The 24142-nt window shown below is 48.0% G+C and overlaps 2 protein-coding genes across 6 annotated transcripts; both read right to left on the bottom strand.

Annotated features, from left to right (window-relative positions):
• Positions 1–202: 202 nt before the first annotated feature.
• elmod1 (ELMO/CED-12 domain containing 1) lies at positions 203–15456 on the bottom strand. Of its 3 annotated transcripts, XM_086226303.1 has the most exons (13): positions 15324–15438; positions 14896–15069; positions 14541–14612; positions 11388–11533; positions 11248–11276; positions 11059–11156; positions 6937–7066; positions 6071–6204; positions 5847–5915; positions 5087–5107; positions 4479–4529; positions 4029–4162; positions 203–3079 (listed from the first exon to the last, which is right to left on the bottom strand). In XM_086226303.1, the coding sequence occupies exons 3-13, from the start codon at positions 14555–14557 to the stop codon at positions 2904–2906; spliced, it is 1005 nt and encodes a 334-aa protein (XP_086082429.1). In that variant the 5' UTR covers positions 14558–14612; positions 14896–15069; positions 15324–15438; the 3' UTR covers positions 203–2903. The 3 variants fall into 3 exon arrangements, with proteins under 3 accessions (XP_086082429.1, XP_086082430.1, XP_086082431.1); XM_086226304.1 differs by lacking the exon at positions 14896–15069 and having other exon boundaries at positions 15324–15456; XM_086226305.1 differs by lacking the exons at positions 5087–5107; positions 15324–15438 and having other exon boundaries at positions 14896–15173.
• Positions 15457–16367: 911 nt separating this feature from the next.
• Positions 16368–22567, bottom strand: LOC147248104 (queuine/queuosine transporter SLC35F2-like). Of its 3 annotated transcripts, none has more exons than XM_086178997.1 (9): positions 22425–22567; positions 21778–21882; positions 20685–20857; positions 20099–20226; positions 19512–19671; positions 19267–19423; positions 18674–18726; positions 17402–17556; positions 16368–16958 (listed from the first exon to the last, which is right to left on the bottom strand). In XM_086178997.1, the coding sequence occupies exons 2-9, from the start codon at positions 21864–21866 to the stop codon at positions 16764–16766; spliced, it is 1110 nt and encodes a 369-aa protein (XP_086035123.1). In that variant the 5' UTR covers positions 21867–21882; positions 22425–22567; the 3' UTR covers positions 16368–16763. The 3 variants fall into 3 exon arrangements, with proteins under 3 accessions (XP_086035123.1, XP_086035124.1, XP_086035125.1); XM_086178998.1 differs by having other exon boundaries at positions 22085–22551; XM_086178999.1 differs by lacking the exons at positions 21778–21882; positions 22425–22567 and adding an exon at positions 21169–21766.
• Between the last annotated feature and the right edge of the window lie 1575 nt (positions 22568–24142).

The raw sequence follows: 24142 nt of genomic DNA, 5'->3' as shown, positions 1-24142 counted from the left end.
ACTGTTTTGGATGAAGTATCACTTTGCCGGTACTTTTGCCTCTCGAGGAGAAAAGTGGACTCCAGTCAGGATTCTCGTTGAGGTTTGAGGCGACGAGAACTTCAGTGACAAAACATTCACCTGTGACTTTTAACTGACAGTTACTTTTTATTGTGGTGTCAAAAGTACAACACAGACAAATCAATCACACAATTACAACATCTAGAAGTAAGTTTGGCTTTACTGAACAATACAGAACGCCATAGCAGTGAGAATGAAAATACCATCATGCAGGCTGTGAACTGACAGGCAGTTTCAAAGCAGGATATACAGCAGCGTCATCGACAGTACCATGAGACAAATCCACCCTTAAATACTCCACGAACTACTGATTATTCAGGAAAATACATTTGAAGATTTTAGTGCAAAGCAAAATGCACTCGGGAGATGAAACCAGCACTGACATTCACTGAAGTACACCGCTTTCAAATCTTGACCAAAAAAAAAAAAGCATCGACCTTTACTGAGGTGGAAAGAAGACGTTCACTACAATTCAACACAATCAAGAGTGCAAGCATGGCAGTGGCGTGATGGCGAGCATCGATCATTCAAAGACAATTAAAAGCATAACTCAGAGCTGAGATACTAATCCGTCTCCCTCGGCCTGGATACCTGCTCCATCCCTGGCCAACAGGCAGAGGAGTCCTAACATCAGACTGGCACGTGAGAGCGGCCTCAGAACCTCCACATTCCTGCTTGCTCCTCCCAGGAAGAGGAGCAACGTGCACGCGTGTTAGCGCGGCTGCAGCCGTCCCGGTACCTCACACACAAGCGGCTCATTTCTGCAGGTAATCTCTCTTCACAAATCTCAAAACCCTCCAAAGTCGGCTTAACAACTTCCATTCACAAAGACCCTGAAGAGCTGAACCTCACCGCTGCTGCCACAGTTTGGTTTTTTCCACAAATTCTGCCCTGGAGTTTTTTTAAGGACACATGAATATAATTTATATTTTTGACTGACACCGTTTCCACGAATGCAGTGTTTCCTTCTCCAGACTGAACAAGTGTGACGCACAGAGCTGCCAAGAAGCAGCCAAAGAGCAGCGGCTCTCCTCCATCCTACTTCACTCATTTAAAATCAGATCTCAAATTCTCATTTATTTTTAATATGTTTTGTCTTATTTTGTGGCATAAGATGGTTTGTTGTTGCTTAAGTCCACGTGTGATGACAATTTTTACATTTCATGTGACATTTTCCTTTTTTTGTTGAACAGATCAAATTTTGTAGGAAAGTCCCCCTGGTGGGCTGAGGAAGTACTGCAGGTCAGTACTTCTTGGGTGATGTGACAAGCGCTGCTACTGAGTTGGATGTCGTATATGAAAGAGATCCAGGGAGCTGTGATTTCAGCATGGAGGACTTGAGACTTTGGTGTTAGGAATGTCTGCTTCCTATCTTGGTTGACAAACAGTATTTAGCTTCTTCTGCTGCACGCTAGCAGGCCCCAGGCTGCCCTCATGTGGAGCAGAGGTCAAATCCCAATAGAGAAAACGCTCCTGTGTTCAGACACATCGTGTTCATAAAGAGACAGTTCTTTAGGATGATGCGGACGCTTCAGCTGTGGCGGCTCAGGTGGGGCGCTGACTGGCTGGTCAAGCCTCCATCTTTTATCAGTCCCCATCAGCCGTCGTGTCTCTGTTTTGTTTGTTCCTAAAGTTTCTATGTGTTGCATTTTTATAAGCATTACTAAATCTGCTCCACTTTGACCATAAACCTGACCGTAAGTGAGACCACATTCACACTGAGCAACAACAAGACTCCACCCTTGAGGAGGCGCCATGTTCCGCTGATGCATCCATGGTGTCGTCTCACCAGACTTATTCAATTTTATAAGAATTATTATTAAATCAATATCTAAAATTTGCTCATATAGCAGCTGTACACATCTTAGCATTCCAGCTCCGAGTTACAAAGCAAAACAAGCACACAGGCACGCGTGGCGCAAATAAATACATCTTAAATGTGCAGAGAAAATGAGTGTAAATTATTGCTTTGGCTGATAAAACAGTGGACACATTCAATGGATTAAAACAGAATCAAACGAGCTTGAACGTGAGAAACATTCATGACAGCGTCCCCGGATGGAAAGGCGACGATGTTTGCAAACCTGTGAACGAATGTGCAGGTAATTCTTGATGTCTGGATGGGAATGTAGGAAGAGGCGAGGAGTCTTTTAGAGATCCACATTCCTGAACATCTTTTCGCTGGTTTACGTTGTTAAATTCAATTTCACGAGAAACAAGCTGTTGCTGATAAGACCTCCACATTCAGTGTTTTGGTAAGGAGACATTTTGGCGCTCGTGAAGCACCGTACAATCGACACGATCCATCGTTCCCTTCCTCTGACTCCCATCTGTGGAAACTGCCCGCGTATTCTGAGCTGAACACTTCGGACGCTGAAGGGATTTTTTTGTAGTTTTTTCTCTTTTTTGCTAGAATGTGAATTAGGTTTCTTACTAGAACAACACAACTGAGGTGTGACAGCCGTGATACAATCGTGAATCATTAACAGATGGCGATGATTCGGTGACGGTGTGGTGCAGCCTCCTCATGCACAGCTACAATCGCCATGGTCATCTCAGATGCTGGTGGTCCAACACTGCAGTGAGGGCGCAAGGCAGTGTGTGTGTGTGTGTGTGTGTGTGTGTGTGTGTGTGTGTGTGTGTGTGTGTGAGTGTGAGAGAGCTGCTGGCAGTGACGCAACATGACGTTAGCTGAGATGAGGCGGGCAGAGAGGAGGAGGAGGAGCCCTGGATGTGTCCTGCGGTTTGATTTGTTGGCCTCCCAGACATCCAGGGAGGTTTCTACTGGGATATTGGAGGGGTTGGAGTTGTGGGGGTGGGGGTCAAAGGTGACAGGTGTGTGTTTAGAGGTTCACCAGGTGGAGGTCAGAGGCGGAGAAGTGGGGGCACAGAGCCATGTCTGGGTTCTTCAGCTGGCGCAGAATCCTCCGATGGAACTTGGAACGAACCCGGTTGAACTCCATGATGTCGCTGGGATCCTCCTCAACCCAGAAACGGTGAAACTCCTGCATCAGGTAACCTGCCGCAGAAGCAAACCTTCATCATTCCTGGTCGTTAACGGGACTTAAATGTAATGGATTACTGGTCATCCAGCTGGGTTAAGAAGACCTGCATTATAAGAGACGACGACCTGGAGAGTTCGTGAAAGAGGTTTCTGGACAGGTGAGCTGCTGTAAGCATCAGCCTCCATTAGCTTGAAGCTAAAGACGCTTGGTTGGTTCTTACTAGTAGTGATGCAGGGGGAAAACACCTCAGTCAGCTGAGTACTCCTGTTTGGGAGTACTTGGAAGGAAAAACACACTTTTATGGTAAAGATTCATTTTAACAGTACTAAGAATCTGGTCAGTTGTAAAGGGCAAAGCACATGAGTCTAGGGACAGACCAGTGGGTCTAGAGACGGAGCAGTGGGTCCAGAGATGGACCAGTGAGTCCAGAGACGGACCAGTAGGTCTAGAGATGGACCAGTGGGTCCAGAGACGGACCAGTGGGTCTAGAGTCAGACCAGTGGGTCCAGAGATGGACCAGTGGGTCCAGAGATGGACCAGTGAGTCCAGAGACGGACCAGTGAGTCCAGAGACTGACCAGTGAGTCCACAGATGGACCAGTAGGTCTAGAGATGGCCCAGTGAGTCCAGAGACGGACCAGTGGGTCCAGAGATGGACCAGTGAGTCCAGAGACGGACCAGTGAGTCCAGAGATGGACCAGTGGGTCCAGAGACGGACCAGTGAGTCCAGAGACTGACCAGTGAGTCCACAGATGGACAAGTAGGTCTAGAGATGGCCCGGTGAGTCCAGAGACGGACCAGTGAGTCCAGAGACGGACCAGTAGGTCTAGAGATGGACCAGTGGGTCCAGAGACGGACCAGTGAGTCCAGAGACGGACCAGTGGGTCCAGAGACGGACCAGTGAGTCCAGAGACGGACCAGTGAGTCCAGAGACGGACCAGTGAGTCGAAGGAATTGTACTTACAGAAAGTCTGCTGGAAGTGCAGCAGACTGGGGATCTCAGGGGCCACGTTGTACAGGTGGGTCTTCAGAGCTCCGCTCACCAGGAGTGAGTAGGCCAGGTCCGTGATGTTGATGCCCACGATGGCGAAGGAGTAGCTGGAGGGAGGGGATCCAAACACAGCTGTTAGTTTGTGGGCGGGTGCAGGTGAGCCTGCCACATAGCAGCAGGAACTTCTTCCCTCCAGCTGTCAGGAACTCTGCAGCTTTTTGGGGTGTTTATGAGTTTGCTGCCATCCCAAACCAGACAAGAAGATAGAGACCCTTCGTTGAGAGGCCGCGAGTTAGCATATAGCTTAGCACAATGAATGGAATGAAGGAGAGGAGCAAAGGGTGTGTGTGTGTGTGTGTGTGTGTGTGTGTGTGTGTGTGTGTGTGTGTGTGTGTGTGTGTGTGTGTGCGACCAGCTACTTACCCAATAGCTTTGTCGAGGTTCTTCTGCTCCCACTCAGGCTTGCTCATCTCACTGTCAAGGACACACACTTGAGTCACCGCTGTCCCCCATGTGCCATGTTCACCTGCCTTGTTTGGTCTGAAGCAGGTGTGGCAGGTGAACTGGATCACATCTGAACCAAACAACTTCAATCGACTTAAAGAGGCGGTCAAACTGACACTCACATTGTTCAAACTATTTTTTTGGATGGCTCAGACCTATCACAGGAAATCGAAGCAGACTAACAAACCATAGAAAAGAAAAACGACCAGAAGAGAAATTAAAATGCGCCGCGGTAGCACATTGAGAAAGGAGGACGCAATTTAATTAAAATAGAACAGAGTCACCAAAATGGCAACACACTGAAGACATGCGCACGCCACAGAGAAACCAGTAAGTTTAAAGTGATGATGATAGGATGAAGATATAGCACGGAAAGTTGGACGTGCGCTCGCAAAACTGCCATTTGAACCCAAACTAAACAATGCACTGAAAATATGAGCCTTAGTTCGGACTCTCAGAGACACATCAACCCACAACAGAAGCTCTGAATGATGACAAAAGCAAGAAAATGAAGTGAAAGCGAGTACCTGGGATGTCTGTGTGTGCTCCTACAGTGAATGTGAGACAGGGAGCGGGAAGCATGGGGCAACATGGAGGTGAGGGAGGACAAAGAAACACAGCCTTCATTTGTGAAATGGCACAATCACTGAGACGATGACAGCAGCAACACAAGCAGAAGCAACCAATAAAAGGCGATGAAGTCATCGAGCTGTAAGTGCAGTGTTGGGAGGGCGGCTCAACTCTGGAGGAGCAGTTGCTGCTGGGCAACTTCTGTCCACTAGGTGGCAGCGAGACATACTGGAACAATCCATCATACCATCACTTTTGTTAAGTTGTTCTGACTCATGCACTGCAACAGTTTCTTAGGTACACGTTCAGCAGAGCCTGTTGTGCACAAAAATATTATCTGATATTCACTGGGAACTCTTCCGGATCGATCAGTAACTCTGCACTCAGGTACACAAACCAAGCGCGAGCTACTGGTTACTTGCGTGTGAGGTAAGCGATACCTTTCTGAAATAAAGCATCTTTGTGACAAAACTGGATTATATGCTGGACTGGGATCTCATTTGTCACTTCAGGCATCTATGATTAGTGGATTTACATCCTCCAGAAATGAATAAAATCTCAGTTTTGATCAGTTTTTCTTCCTGATTTGAGTGGATGATTGGACGTTTGCAGCCTCCTGAGACGGTGATCTACTGCACTGATGTTCCACCAAACCAGGCGTGTTCCTCTACTGTGACCATGCATTTATAGACGTTGAGAGGAAGCCGGCTGACGTACTTGTGCTTTGGTTGCAGGGAGTCGTGCAGCATCTGCAGGGCGGTCGCCTTGTCATGTTCCGCAAAATACCTTCAAGAAAAGAGTGAAAAGGTTATCAAAGAGTCAGCCTGCAGGTTTGCTCTCAGGTGTTTGCAGCCTTCTTCATGCAGCCCTAAAGACACGTCTGTGCCCAGGTCTGAAGGTAAACACTGACAGGTCCTTCCGTTCTGTGGGGGAGAGCTTACAGCAGGTTGTGCAGGCCCAGCAGGCCCATGCCTCGGAAATCAGTCTTGGGGTCGCTGCCTTGGAAACCGATCTCACACCACTGCTTTGAGATGCGGTTGCTGAGAGGTGTGTCAGGACGCAGCTCCTTCCATAACTGCAGTACACACACACACACACACATACACACACACACACACACACACATGTACGCACACGCGTGTTACAGTTCTTCCATGTCAACCTTTATATTATTCTAGAAATCATAAGTGCACTATCTGACCTTGTATACTGAATGAGGAGCTAAAATGGATGAACAGTTGAATTAGCTTCAAATGAAAAGGGTCAGCTGTTGTACAACTCAAGCAGTTGTTAAAAGCAGACGCTGCCGTCCGCTGCACTTAATCTCCAACCACTGGACTGAACACGCCCATCAAATGTTTGGCAAGAAATGACAGGATCCACAGTTTCATCGCCAAAATTTGTGGGTGAAGAGTTAAAACTGATGCTCAATTTAAAACTGATATATAAAGTGAATAATAGTGAAACTGTAAACTAGAGTTAATTAACTTTTATTAGACTGTAGTTTTCATTTTTAGTTTATTTAGCTAAGATAGGTAAAAAAAAGTACTGGATGAACACTTGAATGAAAGTTAGTGTGTACACAGTTAATAAAATTCATTTTTAATGTATTTAATGAAAAATATTGGAAAAAAAAAACAGATCCAATCATTTATTATTTATTTATCATGAATTTATGGTCTGAACAAGTGTCTGCCGTCCCCGCCTGGCTGCTACTGCACCTTGACCCCCCGTGAAGGGACCCCAGACAGGCCACCGCTAAGTCACAGGACGTTCAGTTATAACAACACAACATTTAGCTGCGCACCTTCATCAGCATGTCCTCGTGCTCTGAGTTTTCACAATCGTACGGCTCCCTGCGCAGCTTCTCCACCTCCATCACCAGGCTCCTGTAGCCCACAATCTGCAGCAGGCTGGCCTGCAAAGAGATGCCCAGCCTGGGGAAGCACAGCCACACACAAGGTTGTTTGTAGCGAGGCCAAAATATCCAGAGTGCGGTGGTCTGGTGTTGCTGTGGTCTGGTGTCTGGTGTCTGGTGTTGCTGTGGTCTGTGGTCTGGTGTCTGGTGTTGCTGTGGTCTGTGGTCTGGTGTCTGGTGTTGCTGTGGTCTGTGGTCTGTGGTCTGGTGTCTGGTGTTGCTGTGGTCTGTGGTCTGGTGTTGCTGTGGTCTGTGGTCTGGTGTTACTGTGGTCTGTGGTCTGGTGTCTGGTGTTGCTGTGGTCTGTGGTCTGGTGTCTGGTGTTGCTGTGGTCTGGTGTTGCTGTGGTCTGGTGTCTGGTGTCTGGTGTTGCTGTGGTCTGTGGTCTGGTGTCTGGTGTTGCTGTGGTCTGTGGTCTGGTGTCTGGTGTTGCTGTGGTCTGTGGTCTGGTGTCTGGTGTTGCTGTGGTCTGTGGTCTGGTGTTACTGTGGTCTGTGGTCTGGTGTCTGGTGTTGCTGTGGTCTGTGGTCTGGTGTTACTGTGGTCTGTGGTCTGGTGTCTGGTGTTGCTGTGGTCTGTGGTCTGGTGGCTGGTGTTGCTGTGGTCTGGTGTTGCTGTGGTCTGGTGTCTGGTGTCTGGTGTTGCTGTGGTCTGTGGTCTGGTGTTGCTGTGGTCTGTGGTCTGGTGTCTGGTGTTGCTGTGGTCTGTGGTCTGGTGTCTGGTGTTGCTGTGGTCTGTGGTCTGGTGTTGCTGTGGTCTGTGGTCTGGTGTTACTGTGGTCTGTGGTCTGGTGTTACTGTGGTCTGTGGTCTGGTGTCTGGTGTTGCTGTGGTCTGTGGTCTGGTGTTACTGTGGTCTGTGGTCTGGTGTCTGGTGTTGCTGTGGTCTGTGGTCTGGTGTCTGGTGTTGCTGTGGTCTGGTGTTACTGTGGTCTGGTGTCTGGTGTTGCTGTGGTCTGTGGTCTGGTGTCTGGTGTGACTGTGGTCTGTGGTCTGGTGTCTGGTGTTGCTGTGGTCTGGTGTTACTGTGGTCTGGTGTCTGGTGTTGCTGTGGTCTGTGGTCTGGTGTTGCTGTGGTCTGTGGTCTGGTGTTGCTGTGGTCTGTGGTCTGGTGTTACTGTGGTCTGTGGTCTGGTGTCTGGTGTTGCTGTGGTCTGTGGTCTGCTGTTACTGTGGTCTGTGGTCTGGTGTCTGGTGTTGCTGTGGTCTGTGGTCTGGTGTCTGGTGTTGCTGTGGTCTGGTGTTACTGTGGTCTGGTGTCTGGTGTTGCTGTGGTCTGTGGTCTGGTGTCTGGTGTGACTGTGGTCTGTGGTCTGGTGTCTGGTGTTGCTGTGGTCTGGTGTTACTGTGGTCTGGTGTCTGGTGTTGCTGTGGTCTGTGGTCTGGTGTCTGGTGTTGCTGTGGTCTGGTGTCTGGTGTTGCTGTGGTCTGGTGTTACTGTGGTCTGGTGTCTGGTGTTGCTGTGGTCTGTGGTCTGGTGTCTGGTGTGACTGTGGTCTGTGGTCTGGTGTTACTGTGGTCTGTGGTCTGGTGTCTAGTGTTGCTGTGGTCTGTGGTCTGGTGTCTGGTGTTGCTGTGGTCTGTGGTCTGGTGTTACTGTGGTCTGTGGTCTGGTGTCTGGTGTTACTGTGGTCTGGTGTTACTGTGGTCTGGTGTCTGGTGTTACTGTGGTCTGGTGTCTGGTGTTGCTGTGGTCTGGTGTCTGGTGTTGCTGTGGTCTGTGGTCTGGTGTCTGGTGTTGCTGTGGTCTGGTGTCTGGTGTTGCTGTGGTCTGTGGTCTGGTGTCTGGTGTTGCTGTGGTCTGGTGTCTGGTGTCTGGTGTCTGGTGTTGCTGTGGTCTGGTGTCTGGTGTTGCTGTGGTCTGTGGTCTGGTGTCTGGTGTTGCTGTGGTCTGGTGTCTGGTGTCTGGTGTTGCTGTGGTCTGGTGTCTGGTGTCTGGTGTTGCTGTGGTCTGGTGTCTGGTGTTGCTGTGGTCTTGTGTCTGTGGTCTGGTGTCTGGTGTTGCTGTGGTCTGTGGTCTGGTGTTACTGTGGTCTGTGGTCTGGTGTCTGGTGTTGCTGTGGTCTGTGGTCTGGTGGCTGGTGTTGCTGTGGTCTGGTGTTGCTGTGGTCTGGTGTCTGGTGTCTGGTGTTGCTGTGGTCTGTGGTCTGGTGTCTGGTGTTGCTGTGGTCTGGTGTTACTGTGGTCTGGTGTCTGGTGTTACTGTGGTCTGGTGTCTGGTGTTGCTGTGGTCTGGTGTCTGGTGTTGCTGTGGTCTGTGGTCTGGTGTCTGGTGTTGCTGTGGTCTGGTGTCTGGTGTTGCTGTGGTCTGTGGTCTGGTGTCTGGTGTTGCTGTGGTCTGGTGTCTGGTGTCTGGTGTTGCTGTGGTCTGGTGTCTGGTGTTGCTGTGGTCTGTGGTCTGGTGTCTGGTGTTGCTGTGGTCTGGTGTCTGGTGTCTGGTGTTGCTGTGGTCTGGTGTCTGGTGTTGCTGTGGTCTTGTGTCTGTGGTCTGGTGTCTGGTGTTGCTGTGGTCTGGTGTCTGGTGTTGCTGTGGTCTGTGGTCTGGTGTCTGGTGTTGCTGTGGTCTGGTGTCTGGTGTTGCTGTGGTCTGTGGTCTGGTGTTGCTGTGGTCTTGTGTCTGTGGTCTGGTGTCTGGTGTTGCTGTGGTCTGGTGTCTGGTGTTGCTGTGGTCTGTGGTCTGGTGTCTGGTGTTGCTGTGGTCTGGTGTCTAGTGTCTGTGGTCTGGTGTTGCTGTGGTCTGGTGTTGCTGTGGTCTGGTGTCTGTGGTCTGGTGTTGCTGTGGTCTGGTGTTGCTGTGGTCTGGTGTTGCTGTGGTCTGGTGTCTGTGGTCTGGTGTTGCTGTGGTCTTGTGTCTGGTGTCTGTGGTCTGGTGTTGCTGTGGTCTTGTGTCTGTGGTCTGGTGTTGCTGTGGTCTGGTGTTGCTGTGGTCTGGTGTCTGTGGTCTGGTGTTGCTGTGGTCTTGTGTCTGGTGTCTGTGGTCTGGTGTTGCTGTGGTCTTGTGTCTGTGGTCTGGTGTTGCTGTGGTCTTGTGTCTGTGGTCTGGTGTTGCTGTGGTCTTGTTGCTGTGGTCTGGTGTCTGGTGTCTGTGGTCTGGTGTTGCTGTGGTCTTGTGTCTGGTGTCTGTGGTCTGGTGTTGCTGTGGTCTTGTGTCTGTGGTCTGGTGTTGCTGTGGTCTGGTGTTGCTGTGGTCTGGTGTCTGTGGTCTGGTGTTGCTGTGGTCTTGTGTCTGGTGTCTGTGGTCTGGTGTTGCTGTGGTCTTGTGTCTGTGGTCTGGTGTTGCTGTGGTCTTGTGTCTGTGGTCTGGTGTTGCTGTGGTCTTGTTGCTGTGGTCTGGTGTCTGGTGTCTGTGGTCTGGTGTTGCTGTGGTCTGGTGTTGCTGTGGTCTGGTGTCTGTGGTCTGGTGTTGCTGTGGTCTGGTGTCTGTGGTCTGGTGTTGCTGTGGTCTGGTGTTGCTGTGGTCTGGTGTTGCTGTGGTCTGGTGTTGCTGTGGTCTGGTGTCTGTGGTCTGGTGTTGCTGTGGTCTTGTGTCTGTGGTCTGGTGTTGCTGTGGTCTTGTGTCTGTGGTCTGGTGTTGCTGTGGTCTGGTGTCTGTGGTCTGGTGTTGCTGTGGTCTGGTGTTGCTGTGGTCTTGTGTCTGTGGTCTGGTGTTGCTGTGGTCTTGTGTCTGTGGTCTGGTGTTGCTGTGGTCTTGTGTCTGTGGTCTGGTGTTGCTGTGGTCTGGTGTCTGTGGTCTGGTGTTGCTGTGGTCTGGTGTTGCTGTGGTCTGTGGTCTGGTGTCTGGTGTTGCTGTGGTCTGGTGTTGCTGTGGTCTGGTGTCTGTGGTCTGGTGTTGCTGTGGTGTGGTGTCTGTGGTCTGGTGTTGCTGTGGTCTTGTGTCCGTGGTCTGGTGTTGCTGTGGTGTGGTGTCTGTGGTCTTGTGTCTGTGGTCTGGTGTTGCTGTGGTGTGGTGTCTGTGGTCTTGTGTCTGTGGTCTGGTGTTGCCCTCTACGGACGGTAACAGAGTCGGTCTCACTGTGGGTTGATGTCAGGGTTGATCTTCTTCAGAGCCATGATGTCATCAATGGTTTTCTCCACTTTATCGGGATGGACGCTGAGGGCTGAATGCAGCAGCTGGAGGGGACGAGAACAGAAGAGGTGACGGTCCAGACAGATGGTGATGTTCTCAGACATGAGGTTTATCCGTAGATCCAGAGACCCGTACCTCATTCTTCGAGTACCTCAGGGACGACTCTAACAGGAAACAGGAACATGAGAGTGTCACTATTTGAGTCGGTCTGATGGTCCGAACTTATAACTGACATCTGGGTCAGAGGGCAGCGTGCAGGCACTGTGTGGGCCTACCTATCTTCAGGGTCCTGCGGGCTCCATGTTTGTTGTTGTAGCAGATTCGCTGCAGCTCACAGCGTCCTGTAAACTTCCTGACTACAAACTTCAGGCCGCGCCACAGACATTTACAGTACAGGAACACGAAGAACTGGGTCACCACACTGGAGAGGAGAAGACAGGAGCGTTAGACTGATAACACCAGATTCTGTTGCTTGTTCGAGCAGGGAACCCCAAAACCTGCCCTTCACTGCCTCATGGACCAGATCTGACTGGGAAATCCCAAGGTCTTCCCAGGCTGGAGTGGGGATGTAGTCCCTCCATGTATGGTAGGGGGCGCTGCAGCCGGAAATTCCTGCTTGGACGAACCTGTGAACGTCACTCGGAACTGCAAGAGTTTCAATTATGGACCATCAATAAATCATCGTTTAAATGACACAAAGTCCTCATTATGTTAAATACCTTTGTGCCACCCACAGTGGTGAGAAATATTCAACCATTTGCTAAATGTGGCACATCTGTTTTGATGGGAATGTGTGATGAATTTAATTTACATAACGACAAAATCACTGTGTTGTTTTTTGGGTTTCAGTCAAACTGTAGTCCAGGGTGGATGTCTGACGAATATCCAACCTGAAACTGATTCAACATGACAAGATGACATCATCACTTCGTTCATTTTTCAAAAGAAAAATAAAATGGACTCCTCCTCTCTGAAGCTGCTGCTCTTTTATTGACCCGATCAACAACCGCAGCCTCTACATCGTCTCCGTGTGAATATTTGCGTCCTGGTACAGTAACATTACTCAGACATTTTGCTCTGTTTCTGTCTTTTTTTACTGGCTCACAGACAAAACGGTCCACAGCAGCAGAGTGAGAGCGCGAGGAGCTGCTGCTCAAAGCCAGCAATTTTTACAGGTGACGCTGAGGATGAACATGGAGATGAGGGCGTCTTGGGGATGCAGTGACCCAGTGAGGATCTACGGAGGCTTCACCTGCTTCCCGCTGCAGTGAGGAAGACGAAGGACGCCGTGATCATCATCAGAGCTGACACGTGCGCCGACGCTTACGTCTGCACTGTAGCTCCACCCTGATTAACTTGCAAGCCTCCATCTCACAAACAGGATCTGTTCATTTGCTTGATTTCCGGGATGCTGTGGAATCATGACACCATTTTCCCTGTTGACTCAAAGATGGGAAGAGCAGCAGCGTCTGGAAGGATTCCTTCTCAGCCTGGATGAATCTGGCATGTTCAACAGCTCCTGCCGGCTACGCTGTCTGACCAGAAGACTGAGTCTGAATGCACCATCTCCTGGTTCCTCCACCAACAGGAAGTGGTCCTCTCCTGGTTCCTCCACCAGCAGCCAATGGGATCGCTCCATGTGATTGAACCAGTAAATCAGCTCTGGTGAACAAAAGTTGATGATCTTCCAGGTTTGGTTCATCAAGATCATCTTCACTAATGAACCCTCTGATGATGCTGGAAGCCTGGATGCTACAGTTAGCAGTGCTAAGCTAACGGTAGCCTACGAGGGAGCTACACCAGGGTCACATGACTTGAATATCCTAAAAGCTTCATCTATATTTCCTTTATGTGCTATAAACTCGCGTTAGCTAAAATAACCATCAGGACAGTCCCTCAACTTGCTGCTATGCTTTTAAACTCACGTTACAACGTGAAGTTCATGACATGTTTATATCAGAATCAACAAGTCAACAGTCAAATGATGCAACAACTAAAAACAACAGTTTTATTCCCTGTTGCTTAGTTCCTGTATTTATTTATACAAACACAAAACCAGGGCTGCACGGTGGTGCAGTGGTCAGCACTGTGGCCTCACAGCAAAAAGGTTCCAGGTTCGAGACCCGGCTCGGGCGCGGGGTCTCTCTGGGTGAGTCTCCATGTTCTCCCTGTTCCTGCTGGGTTCTCTCTGGTACTCCAGCTTCCTCCACAGTCCAAAGACATCAATTGGGGACGAGGCTGATTGATTCTCTAAATTGACCGTAGGTGTGACTGTGAGTGTGAATGGTTGTTCGTCTCTGTGTGTTGGCCCTGCGATGGACTGGTGACCTGTCCAGGGTGAACCCTGCCTCTCGCCTGTAGATGCTGGGATAGGCTCCACCCCCCACGACCCTTACTAGTAAGGAATAAGTGGAAGATGACGATGGATGGATGGAAACGCAAAACCAGCACAAAGTCTAAGAAGACCTGAGCAAGATGGCGGCAGCCCAGACGCTCCACACAAACCTGAGGCGAGCATCCGTGTGTGTCGATGGTTTGAAGGTCAATCCTCTGAAACGCACCAGTGTGGTAATTAGTGACATCATTTACTACGGAGTCAGAGTTTCCAAGTTGAAGGTAGGAAACTTCAAATGTGGTCAGAAGACCGTGATGCTACTTCCTGTTATTAACAGGATAATTATGTAACTTGTGGATTCTCATCATATTCCAGAGGAGGAAACGATAGAAAACACAGGAACGACACTAAAATAAAAGGTTTTACACTCTGAATCTCCTTCAAGACGACACATAATAGAACAATGCTGGAGACAGGAACCAGGCGCTGATGCAGGAAGGGTTCTGATGGTTCTACTGAGGGTTCTGATGGTTCTACTGAGGGTTTTAATGGTTTTACTTTGTGGTGGATGTTGACAGTTTTGCTGCACAACAAACTGAACTGTGACGTCAGTCAGTGCAATTACACAACCCTCAAAACGTTCAGATATTACTTTACAGTAACAGTACTGCTGGAAAATGTGAATGACGTTCTTTTGTTTTAATCACTACTCACCGGAAGCAGGGACGTGGATGGAGGCCTGCTTCCTGTCGGGTTTGATTTGTGGTTTTACATGATTTCTCCTCACACTGCCGTTACTGAAGCCAAATGAAAGACCTCATGATGACTATGCTTCGATGCACGTGGGCATGCAATATCATGAGAGGCCCTGTTACTGCATGAAAACACACACACACGTACACACACAGCATCAGAACTATTAATAGAAACATGTTTACACGGAACCAGTAAAACCAGTACCATAGCGCGTACTGGACACGGTGTTAACTGGGAATCCCTGGTCTCCATTGTCACCCCGCAGCCGGAGGAGCCACTGAATTCCTCCACGTTCACGCAAACCCGCCCGCATCGTTGCGGTAACGGAGGTTCTTACCTCAGGAAATGCTTCATCTTGGCTGCTGTCCCTCCTCCGACGTCCTCGGCGGTGTTTCTGCGGGTGGGTCACCTGGAATGAGGGAGGAGAGCGGGCGTGAGGGCGGCAGGAGGCCGACGGGAGCTGGCCGCGGTGCTGCGCTGCGGAGGCGCATCGATCTGCGGCAGCAAGCGGCCTGACGGCGGTGCGCAGCGGCTCTACCGCGGGTTCCACCGCGCAGACGGACGCGCTCCCGGAAAACGAGCGGTTCTTTTAATGTCAGTTGAGTCCAGTGAGATTAGCAGGCGCTGCCCCGCGTAATCTGATTATTCTCGCAACGTCCTCGGCGCCAGGGACTCAAACCACGTCGTCTTACCGATTTGATGAACGGCAGGTGGACGGCAGGCAGGTGTGCTGCGGCGCTCGGTGCTCTTCACGCGGCTCCCGCCTGCTGCTCTCCCTCCATGATGACGGTGACCGACTGGAAGCTGCAGCCAGAGAGCAGCCAGCAGAGGTCGAACCCCCACCAGCTCTGCTCCGCTCAGGGATTCTGATGATTTAGTTTATGAATTCGAATACAGAAAATATTTAGTGGTGTGAAATGCGTGCATTTCCGTAATCGAGTCCTGCACGGAGACTTAAATTCAGGGCCGGAGCTGAGAGTGTTGGGGCCCCAGGCGAGGTTTTCGGTTGGTGCCCCCATGAATCCACCCAGGTCCCACAAAAAACCCCACATAAAAGCTTTACCACAAAGTAAACACACACACACACACACACACACACACACACAGAGGCTGGTCAAACCTGGATGAACACGCTTTGCAAAGCCGGTTGATCAGAGAGAATAAGAGTTCCCGTGGAGGTGATCAGCTTTCATCCCACCATGTTGTTGGTGAAGCAGCTCCATGATCACATGATCACATTTACCCAATCAGAGCTGCTCAACACTGCTAGCCACATCAGGGCTCAATGCTGATTAAACTCAGGTGCCAGCAGGTTTTTTTGCGCATCGTTAACAGACAAACAGAAAACACATGAACAGGAACCCTAGACCCGTTCCTGGTCCCCCTACCCTGTCTGACTGGGTCCCATGATGCATCCTGGCTCAGCGCCGCTAATCAAACATGATTTACAAACCGTGTATATTTTGGTGTCTTGTATATCGTGCTGTGTACATACATGTAACTCTGAATGTTCTTCTTCTCTTTCTTTGATATTTGATGTATTTTAATTGCTGTTTCTTTCTTTCTTGTAACTGAGCTGCGGTAACACACAAATTGCCCCGTTGTGGGATCAATACATTTCTATCTATGATCAGGTGGAATAATGGTGGAGTGTGTGTGTGTGTGTGTGTGTGGGGGGGGGGGTGTCGTCTGGTAGTTTCTTGTTGCTTTCCCCAGTAAAACCAGGCCAAGGGGCTGATTACATCATCATAACCTCCGCCAGGAAGAACAGAATTGATGAATGTGGTGACAGTAATAAAAGGGACAAACAGTCCCTGACTAACAGTTATTTCCTCCATTCATAGTTGAATCATTCCATCTGTAAAATATCTAGAAATGCTCGGCACAACTTCCCGGAGTGGCGCTGAAGTCACTTCTTCTCTCCTAGCGTCCAAACGTCTGTCATTATGAAAAAATCCAGACCTTTAAGAGTGCAGAGCCAGAGGCTGTTTAACATTTGATCTCGGAACAGTTCATCGATCAGCAGACGACTTGGAAAGGTCCCACATGCTGGATTTGAGCCTGTGTCCTGACAACATTATTATTATGATTATTAAAAATCATAATAATATCAAACAAGCACATTTACGTTGACAGATAACAGAAAACCAACAAAGAAAAAAAATAAGTGTAAAAGCTTTAATCGGTTTAAAATGTGATGTAAAAGAAAATACTAAAAACTTAATTAAAAAAGTGTAACAGAAGTCTCTTCAAAATGGCCGCCAACTCTTCACCATGTGGCAGCCACTACTGCGTCTCTTCATCCCTAAAACACAACACTTACAGTATTTGGTAAAATACCACATGGAGTCCGTCAGGAGCAGTTATTCAATGGCTGTCTAACAACAAACGCCTGCAGTAGTTTTTCATACACTTGATGAGAAGTCAGGTTCTGTCAAAGTAAAGTGCCAGTGGGATGTCAGGAAGATGCGTTAACCTTGATACTGAAACTGTAAAATTAAAACAGGCGTAACAGCAAAAGTTCTCTTCAAAATGGCCGTCGTCTCTTCCGCCTCAAAGGTCATAGCACGGCCACATACTCTGTTCTCTGCGCGTTGGCTGGCAGGAGGTGGTCCGAGGAGCTCTCGGCGGTGGGATCTGCCAGGTCGCCATCGATGGAGCCAGACTCAGGTAGAGCCGAGTAAGTGGGAATGGCGTTGAACATGACGAACCCAATGGTGATGACCACGAATGAAACTATGTACAGGGCTGAAAACTGGACGACACAAAAAAACCCACATTTGCAACACTCTGACTCCTTCCCCGCCAGCAGCTTTTAACATTTTCACGTTTCTCTCGAGGCGCGGAAGCTTTGATGCAATGGTTCTGAAAAAAACTGAAGAACCAAAGAGAGAGATCAAAGCACCCAGTTTCATACTTGTGGCTTTTTTTAATGCAAATGTCTGCTTACACCTTAATTCTGTCTCTTTCAATCAACACCTGAATGAGTGTTTGGTTGCTAACCAGCTAGCGGAAGCTCCTATTGGCTCAAATGACATGTCCATCAAAGCGTCCGAACCCAGCTGACTGCTGGCTCACATCTGAACAGAGGTACGACAAAAGGTGTAGAAGCCCGAGACAGAACCCTGATGCATTTCTGACAGCCACAACTAGATGGTGCTGTGACTGACACAGAGCGGTGTTTGTTGAGTCACTCACTTTGTAGTGGAAGAGGAAAATGCCACAGAAGAGACTGAAGAGGTCGGCCGTGAGTAGAGAGAGGTTGACGGCCGTGGCGCTGGTCATCTTCACCACCACGGGCATGAAGCTGTACAGCGCGAACATGCACAGGGCATAGAGGGCGAACAACATGGCTGCAGGACACATGGTAAATGGACCCAATTTATAAAGCGCTTTGCTACGTCAGCAGCACTCAAAGCTCTTGACAGCATCGTCTCAGTCATCCGTTCTCTCACACACACACACACACACACACACACACACACGGTGGAGGCTACCATGCAAGGCACCAACCTGCTCATCAGGAGCAATTATGGGTTCAGTATCTTGCTCAAGGACACTTGGACATGGTCACCGGGGTCGAGGATCGAACCAGCGACCCTTCGGTTGCTAGACGGCCACTCCACCCCTGAGCCATGCCGCCCACATGGACAGACCTCAGGAAGAAATCCTACACACAGGTTTCATCTATGCTGCTTCAGAGTGGCTGCGTCTGAAATGCCAAGCAGGTCTGATGGCAGGTCTCAGAGCAGGTCGTAGGCTGTCCCAAACCACAACTGGCGTGAGTAGCGACCTACTTCTCAACCTAAATTCCAGCCTAAACACGCCCACATTGTAGGTCGGTTCAGGTGCATCCTACGGAGCAACCTATGGCCCACAATGCACCGCGGACTTCTTCTTCGTCCCCTAAAAACTTGTGGACCCTCAAGCCAAGTTAGCGCCACCAACAGTCTCCCATTCTGATGAACACCAACATTTACAGTCGTTGATGACTAAAGGTGCGTTAATGTGCTTAATAATAGAGAATGAGTGAAAGGAGCTCAGAGTGGAGTGCAGTACCACAGTCAGGCCAGCAGGTGGGGCTTTCGTTGGTGCTGTCTACCTAATTGCAGTATCTGTGCTCTGCCAGCAGAGGTCGTGCTTCACCACCAATCTTCTAGGGCGTCCGCATGGTGACGCCGTGTTTAGGTTGTCCCAGTAGGACGTAGGTTGCTACTTGGCAATTCGGACGCAGCCCTGATGTCATGTTTATTGGTGGTTGTCCAACCAGCCAACAGCCTCATTATCACCACCAAGTGGACTGGAGCTGCTGCACAGTCAGAGTGTAGTGGTCCACTATACCCATGTTTTATGTTTTTACTCAAGTCCAAGTTTTAATTTTAGTAAACTAGACAATAATGCCGACAAGTCTCTACTATGATCGTCTCTTTCTAGGAAATTCTCTTAATTTAAGGCTGAAGGTTCACTTACAAATGTTAAAGTTCCACTTTAATTCCTTGACAGCTCGAGTTTCCAGTGCAGCTCTGCAAGAAGAAGAAGAAGAAGAAGAAGATCATCAGGACGCAGTTTGAACACTCAGAACTCAAACAGAGGCACTTTGGCACTTCCTTCAGAGGTCAGACATGAAGGGAGGCTTTTGGTTTTTCTGTTTCAAGTATTAATATCAGTATTTGGTGGCTCCGCAGATTCGTCTGTAGCAGATCAAACCTATAGAACCGTCTCCAGACTGCCTCACCGAGGGAAATCCAACCAACTGAGGTGCCGCTCTTTGTTCCTGAACAAAACTCAAACCTTTATAACAGAATCAAAGGGAACAACTTGACTTGCTCCCCTGAAGTGTTAAATGAAGTAAATAGGAAACTTGAAATGTTCACTACTAAGCAGCCAGCTGGAGTCTCCCGTGCTTCAGATGCATTCTGGGAAAGCAGTAATGTCTGATTTGTTTTTTACTGAAAAACTACATTCCCTGGAGAACAAACAAACAAACACAAGCTCAGGATCTTGACAATGTCTCGTCTTTGGTCACGATAGCCACAGATGAACATTGTTAGCTAATAACGTACAGCTGGATTCCACTGATGATCGTCCCAAACAAGCCCATCATGCCCAAGAACTCCACCCGGCTCAGGGTCTTCACTGTGACCTCCTGGCACATGTTGGACACGGCGTAGAGGACGGCGCTGAGCAGGACCAGACCGTCACCCAGCACCACGTCACTGGCTGCAGAACAAGAGGGGGGGGGGGGGGGTTAGCTCACTGAAGGACACCACGAAAACCTGTGATTGAGGATTTACTGATGCGTCCTTACTGGACCCCTGGTCTCTTCCAGCCAGGATGTCAGCTCCAACCATGGCCCCCACCCCCAGCAAACACACCGTCACTGCCACAAAGTGGAGCGGCCGGTAGCGAGTTTTCAGCAGGAACCAGGACATGAGCATCAGCACGGGGATGACGAAGCAGTCGAGCAGCTGCAACAGTCAGACGCTCGGCGTCAGGGCAGTTCTTGTGTCGCTGCTTACTTAAAGATATCGGAATTCTTTGAACATAAATTAGCTTCATTCTTCTTGAGCAAAGCATGGGTTTCCTTCCAGCTCCACAACAAAGACATGGACGTTTTCATAGAAGCAACAGATGTTGCCTTTGTTTCTGTGAAACATCTCTGGAAGCAGGAGGAAACGAGTATTTTCCCACCTTCCTGTGTGCAGCATCATATTTTCACATCATGTGATGCTCAAACTACTTTTGTAATGACTGCCCCCACCAGCAGAGGGAGACAAAGTGGATATCTATCAGGATCAACAGATATCCAAAACTGCTCGTGATCTTCATCTCCTCCAGCTACAGCAGGAGTCTGGTCCAGAGGTTCCTCTGCTGGGCTTGGTGGTTGTCTCTCACCTGTATACTGGTCAGAGTGGTGAGCTGGTAAGCCTTCACCACTGTGTAGTTCGCCTCCACGTCTGCCAGCCCCATCAGCAAATACCTCCACCACTTGGTTTTTAAAATCTGAACGATGCTTCTGTCACCTGTGGAGACATGCGAGTGTGTACCCATGAGAAACATCCCATCACGTAGCGCCTCGTGGATGAACGCAGGTTTCACTGAAATCAACACCAAAACCTTCTAGAACTCAGGAATGATGATTTAGTCGACTGGATGAAATAGAAACAGCGTGACAGAAGCAAGCAGCACTCCGTGTGAAAATGATGGCATCCCCCCAAAGCACTTTTTCTGACGAATAATCATATGTGTATATCATAATAAAACCTGCAAGCATTCCTGTGATAAACAGGAAACGTTTACAATCATCACACTCAGCTGTACAGTTAAAGAACTGCAGCCAGCGACGGCCACCAGGAGGCGCTCTGGGAGCAGCAGCTGGGCCTGTGCTGGATGTGCAGTGTTTGTGTCTTCAGAATAAAGCTTAACGCCTCAGCAGCTTTGACTCGTGCGGCTGGGTGATGAACGCAACGGTCAGTCGGACCTCTGTGGGTGCTGAGGACGGTTGTATGGACGAGCAGCAGCAGGGCGTAGCTGAGGAAGCTCTGCAGCACAGGCGTCTGCACCCCGGCGTCGGCCAGGTACTGGCAGCTCACCGCCGTCCCGCAGATGAGCACGGACAAAATCTGGCCCATGACGATGGTCTTCAGCAGATGCCTGGAGGGGGGCAACAGCATCACATATCAGCCACCAGGGGGCGACACTGTCAAAGCTTGACTGACACTAAACACACCAGCGCCCGTCAGGATGCTCTCATGCAGAAGAAGAAGAGAAGACAATCACGGAACTTTCCTTTACACCGGCGCACCCACGGTGACCGCGTGGCAATGATGTCATTTTTTCAAATTTCATTTTCATGTATTTATGGAATTTCAACAAACTTTAAGGTAGTCAACTGATTAAAGCTCAATAAATACATGATGTTCCAGAGAAAATGAATCCTTGTGTTGAATAAAAGCACATCCCACCTTAAAGCAACACTATGACAGCTGTCAATCATGTGGATGTGACTGGCCGAATGGGTTCCATCGCTGTCTCGTGAGTATTTATGGTTTCAAATTGAGGGTCCATGTAACGGAAGGGTTCCTGCCACGTCCAATATTCATAAGAACAGAACCCAGCAGCAATCGTCATTGTTCGTGTACCAAGTTGTCAGCTGGGTCACGTTGATGGACAGACGTGCTGTGGCGTCCAGAGTCAGGCAGCTTTTTGCTGCTGAAGCGGATGTTTAGACAAGCTGAAGGTGCAGTTTTTATTCTTTACCAGCCGCCGCCCCTGGAGAAGCCTCGCGCGTGCTTGTAGAAATATTTAGAAAGGAAGCTTCGAACAGGAGAAGCATCTGTTCTTGGAATCAGGGTACGAAGGATTCTTTATTGAAACAGAACGTTCATAACCATCTTCCACAGATACAAAAAACCCTGTGCAGCGCACAAAGCAGAGGAGAAATGAATTCCTTGTGATGACGCATCACTGCCGTGAATGACATCAGCATCAACAACAAATGCGCCGTCGCTTCCTTTAAAACGATGAAGCTCTAAGCTACTCGGCTGTGTTCACGTGTGCTGACCAGCTCTCACCAGGTGAGGACCTCCCTCAGGCCGGAGCTGTGCAGACCGCAGGCCAGCCGCCACCTCCCACACAGCCTCTCCTCCGAGCTCCTCTCCATCCCTCCACCATCACACCTGCAGAAGCCAAAAATCAAAGATGCGTTTGCAGAACAGACTTAGTTTCCTTGTCGGCTCCTTCTTCATCAGACGACCCAAGCAAAAGAGGGCATCAACCCCCCCGGGGATGCCAAGTGCCTCGTGATTCTCAATCCAATTACTGCTTTTATGAAGAGCGGCCAGCTTCCATTTTCCTCTGAGATGAGAAAATAAGACTTGCCTCTCGACTCGGTTTACACCGGGAGCTCCCTCACCGGCCACAGCGCTCCTGTTGCTTCAGCTGAACTTGAAGACCTCACTTCAAGGCTCCGGCTTTGTGTTTGTCCTACTGTGATGACCGACGCCTGAATGACCGCAAGTGTCCCGAACCACAGAGTCGAGCTGTGTTGAAGCAGCTCGAAAAAACCAACATCACCCGCATCAGCTTCAACTGGCACGTTCTCCGGTTCAGTCCGGAGCGCCACGCTTCCGAGTCACAGCGTGACTCACCGGTGCTTCTCTTCGCTCAATTCAAAGATAATTTCAGTGTCAAATCGTTGGAGGGATCTTCGAACACCTACCCTTTCCTCCTCAGTCATGACAGATGTGCAGAGACGCTCCAGCTGTGGTGCTTTTGGGGGGGAGAGTCGTTAGTCCCCGTCCATGTGACGCCGCTCTCGTCTTCAGGTGGATCAATCTAAAAAACTTGGGCAGTGAAGCCCCGCCCCGTGTACGCTGATTGGTTGATGATCAGTGACGTCAATACCGTGCAGGCAAACTTGACTCCAGTGAAATTGGGAAGCGGGACCCTCTCCAGGGTCGTGATGGGGGACAGGAACCCACGCGGGTTGAATCAAATACTTTATTTCAGATCTATAAATGAGAGATATACTTATATAGATATACTACACCTTATTTCTATAGAGATACTTACATATACTACACCTTATTTCTATAGATATACTTACATATACTACACCTTATTTCTATAGATGTACTTACATATACTACACCTTATTTCTATAGATGTACTTAAATATACTACACCTTATTTCTATAGATATACTTATATAGATATACTACACCTTATTTCTATAGAGATACTTACATATACTACACCTTATTTCTATAGATATACTTACATATACTACACCTTATTTCTATAGATGTACTTACATATACTACACCTTATTTCTATAGATGTACTTAAATATACTACACCTTATTTCTATAGATATACTTATATAGATATACTACACCTTATTTCTATAGAGATACTTACATATACTACACCTTATTTCTATAGATATACTTACATATACTACACCTTATTTCTATAGATGTACTTACATATACTACACCTTATTTCTATAGATGTACTTAAATATACTACACCTTATTTCTATAGATATACTTATATAGATATACTACACCTTATTTCTATAGAGATACTTACATATACTACACCTTATTTCTATAGATGTACTTAAATATACTACACCTTATTTCTATAGATGTACTTAAATATACTACACCTTATTTCTATAGATGTACTTACATATACGACACCTTATTTCTATAGATGTACTTACATATACTACACCTTATTTCTATAGATGTACTTAAATATACTACACCTTATTTCTATAGAGATACTTACATATACTACACCTTATTTCTATAGAGATACTTACATATACTACACCTTATTTCTATAGATGTACTTACATATACTACACCTTATTTCTATAGATGTACTTACATATACTACACCTTATTTCTATAGATGTACTTACATATACTACACCTTATTTCTATAGATATACTTACATATACTACACCTTATTTCTATAGATGTACTTACATATACTACACCTTATTTCTATAGATATACTTATATATACTACACCTTATTTCTATAGAGATACTTACATATACTACACCTTATTTCTATAGATATACTTACATATACTTCACCTTATTTCTATAGCTATACGTACATATACGACACCTTATTTCTATAGATATACTTACATATACTACACCTTATTTCTATAGATGTACTTACATATACTACACCTTATTTCTATAGATGTACTTACATATACTACACCTTATTTCTATAGATATACTTACATATACTACACCTTATTTCTATCGAGATACTTACATATACGACACCTTATTTCTATAGATATACTTACATATACTTCACCTTATTTCTATAGTTATACTTACATATACTACACCTTATTTCTATAGATATACTTATATATACTACAACTTATTTCTATAGATA

Source organism: Aulostomus chinensis, chromosome 15 (genome assembly GCF_037954235.1).
Source record: "Aulostomus chinensis isolate RoL2024-O1b breed Wild chromosome 15, RoL_Achi_v1.0, whole genome shotgun sequence".
NCBI classification, from domain to species: Eukaryota; Metazoa; Chordata; class Actinopteri; order Syngnathiformes; family Aulostomidae; genus Aulostomus; species Aulostomus chinensis.
This window is presented reverse-complemented; position numbering and strand designations above follow the sequence as displayed.

What these genes read in the sequence shown, in the direction of transcription:
- elmod1 (XM_086226304.1), bottom strand. An exon ending in CCGCAGGACCCTGAAGATAG is followed by an intron (nt 11,277 to 11,387) that starts GTAGGCCCACAC and finishes GTTTCCTGTTAG; the next exon opens with AGTCGTCCCTGAGGTACTCG. An exon ending in TCCCTGCAACCAAAGCACAA is followed by an intron (nt 5,108 to 5,846) that starts GTACGTCAGCCG and finishes CATTCACTGTAG; the next exon opens with GAGCACACACAGACATCCCA.
- LOC147248104 (XM_086178997.1), bottom strand. Translation starts at nt 21,866, where the DNA reads ATGGAGAGGAGCTCGGAGGAGAGGCTGTGTGGGAGGTGGCGGCTGGCC. An exon ending in CTGAGGGAGGTCCTCACCTG is followed by an intron (nt 20,858 to 21,777) that starts GTGAGAGCTGGT and finishes GCCCCCCTCCAG; the next exon opens with GCATCTGCTGAAGACCATCG. An exon ending in CCACTCTGACCAGTATACAG is followed by an intron (nt 19,672 to 20,098) that starts GTGAGAGACAAC and finishes TGACTGTTGCAG; the next exon opens with CTGCTCGACTGCTTCGTCAT.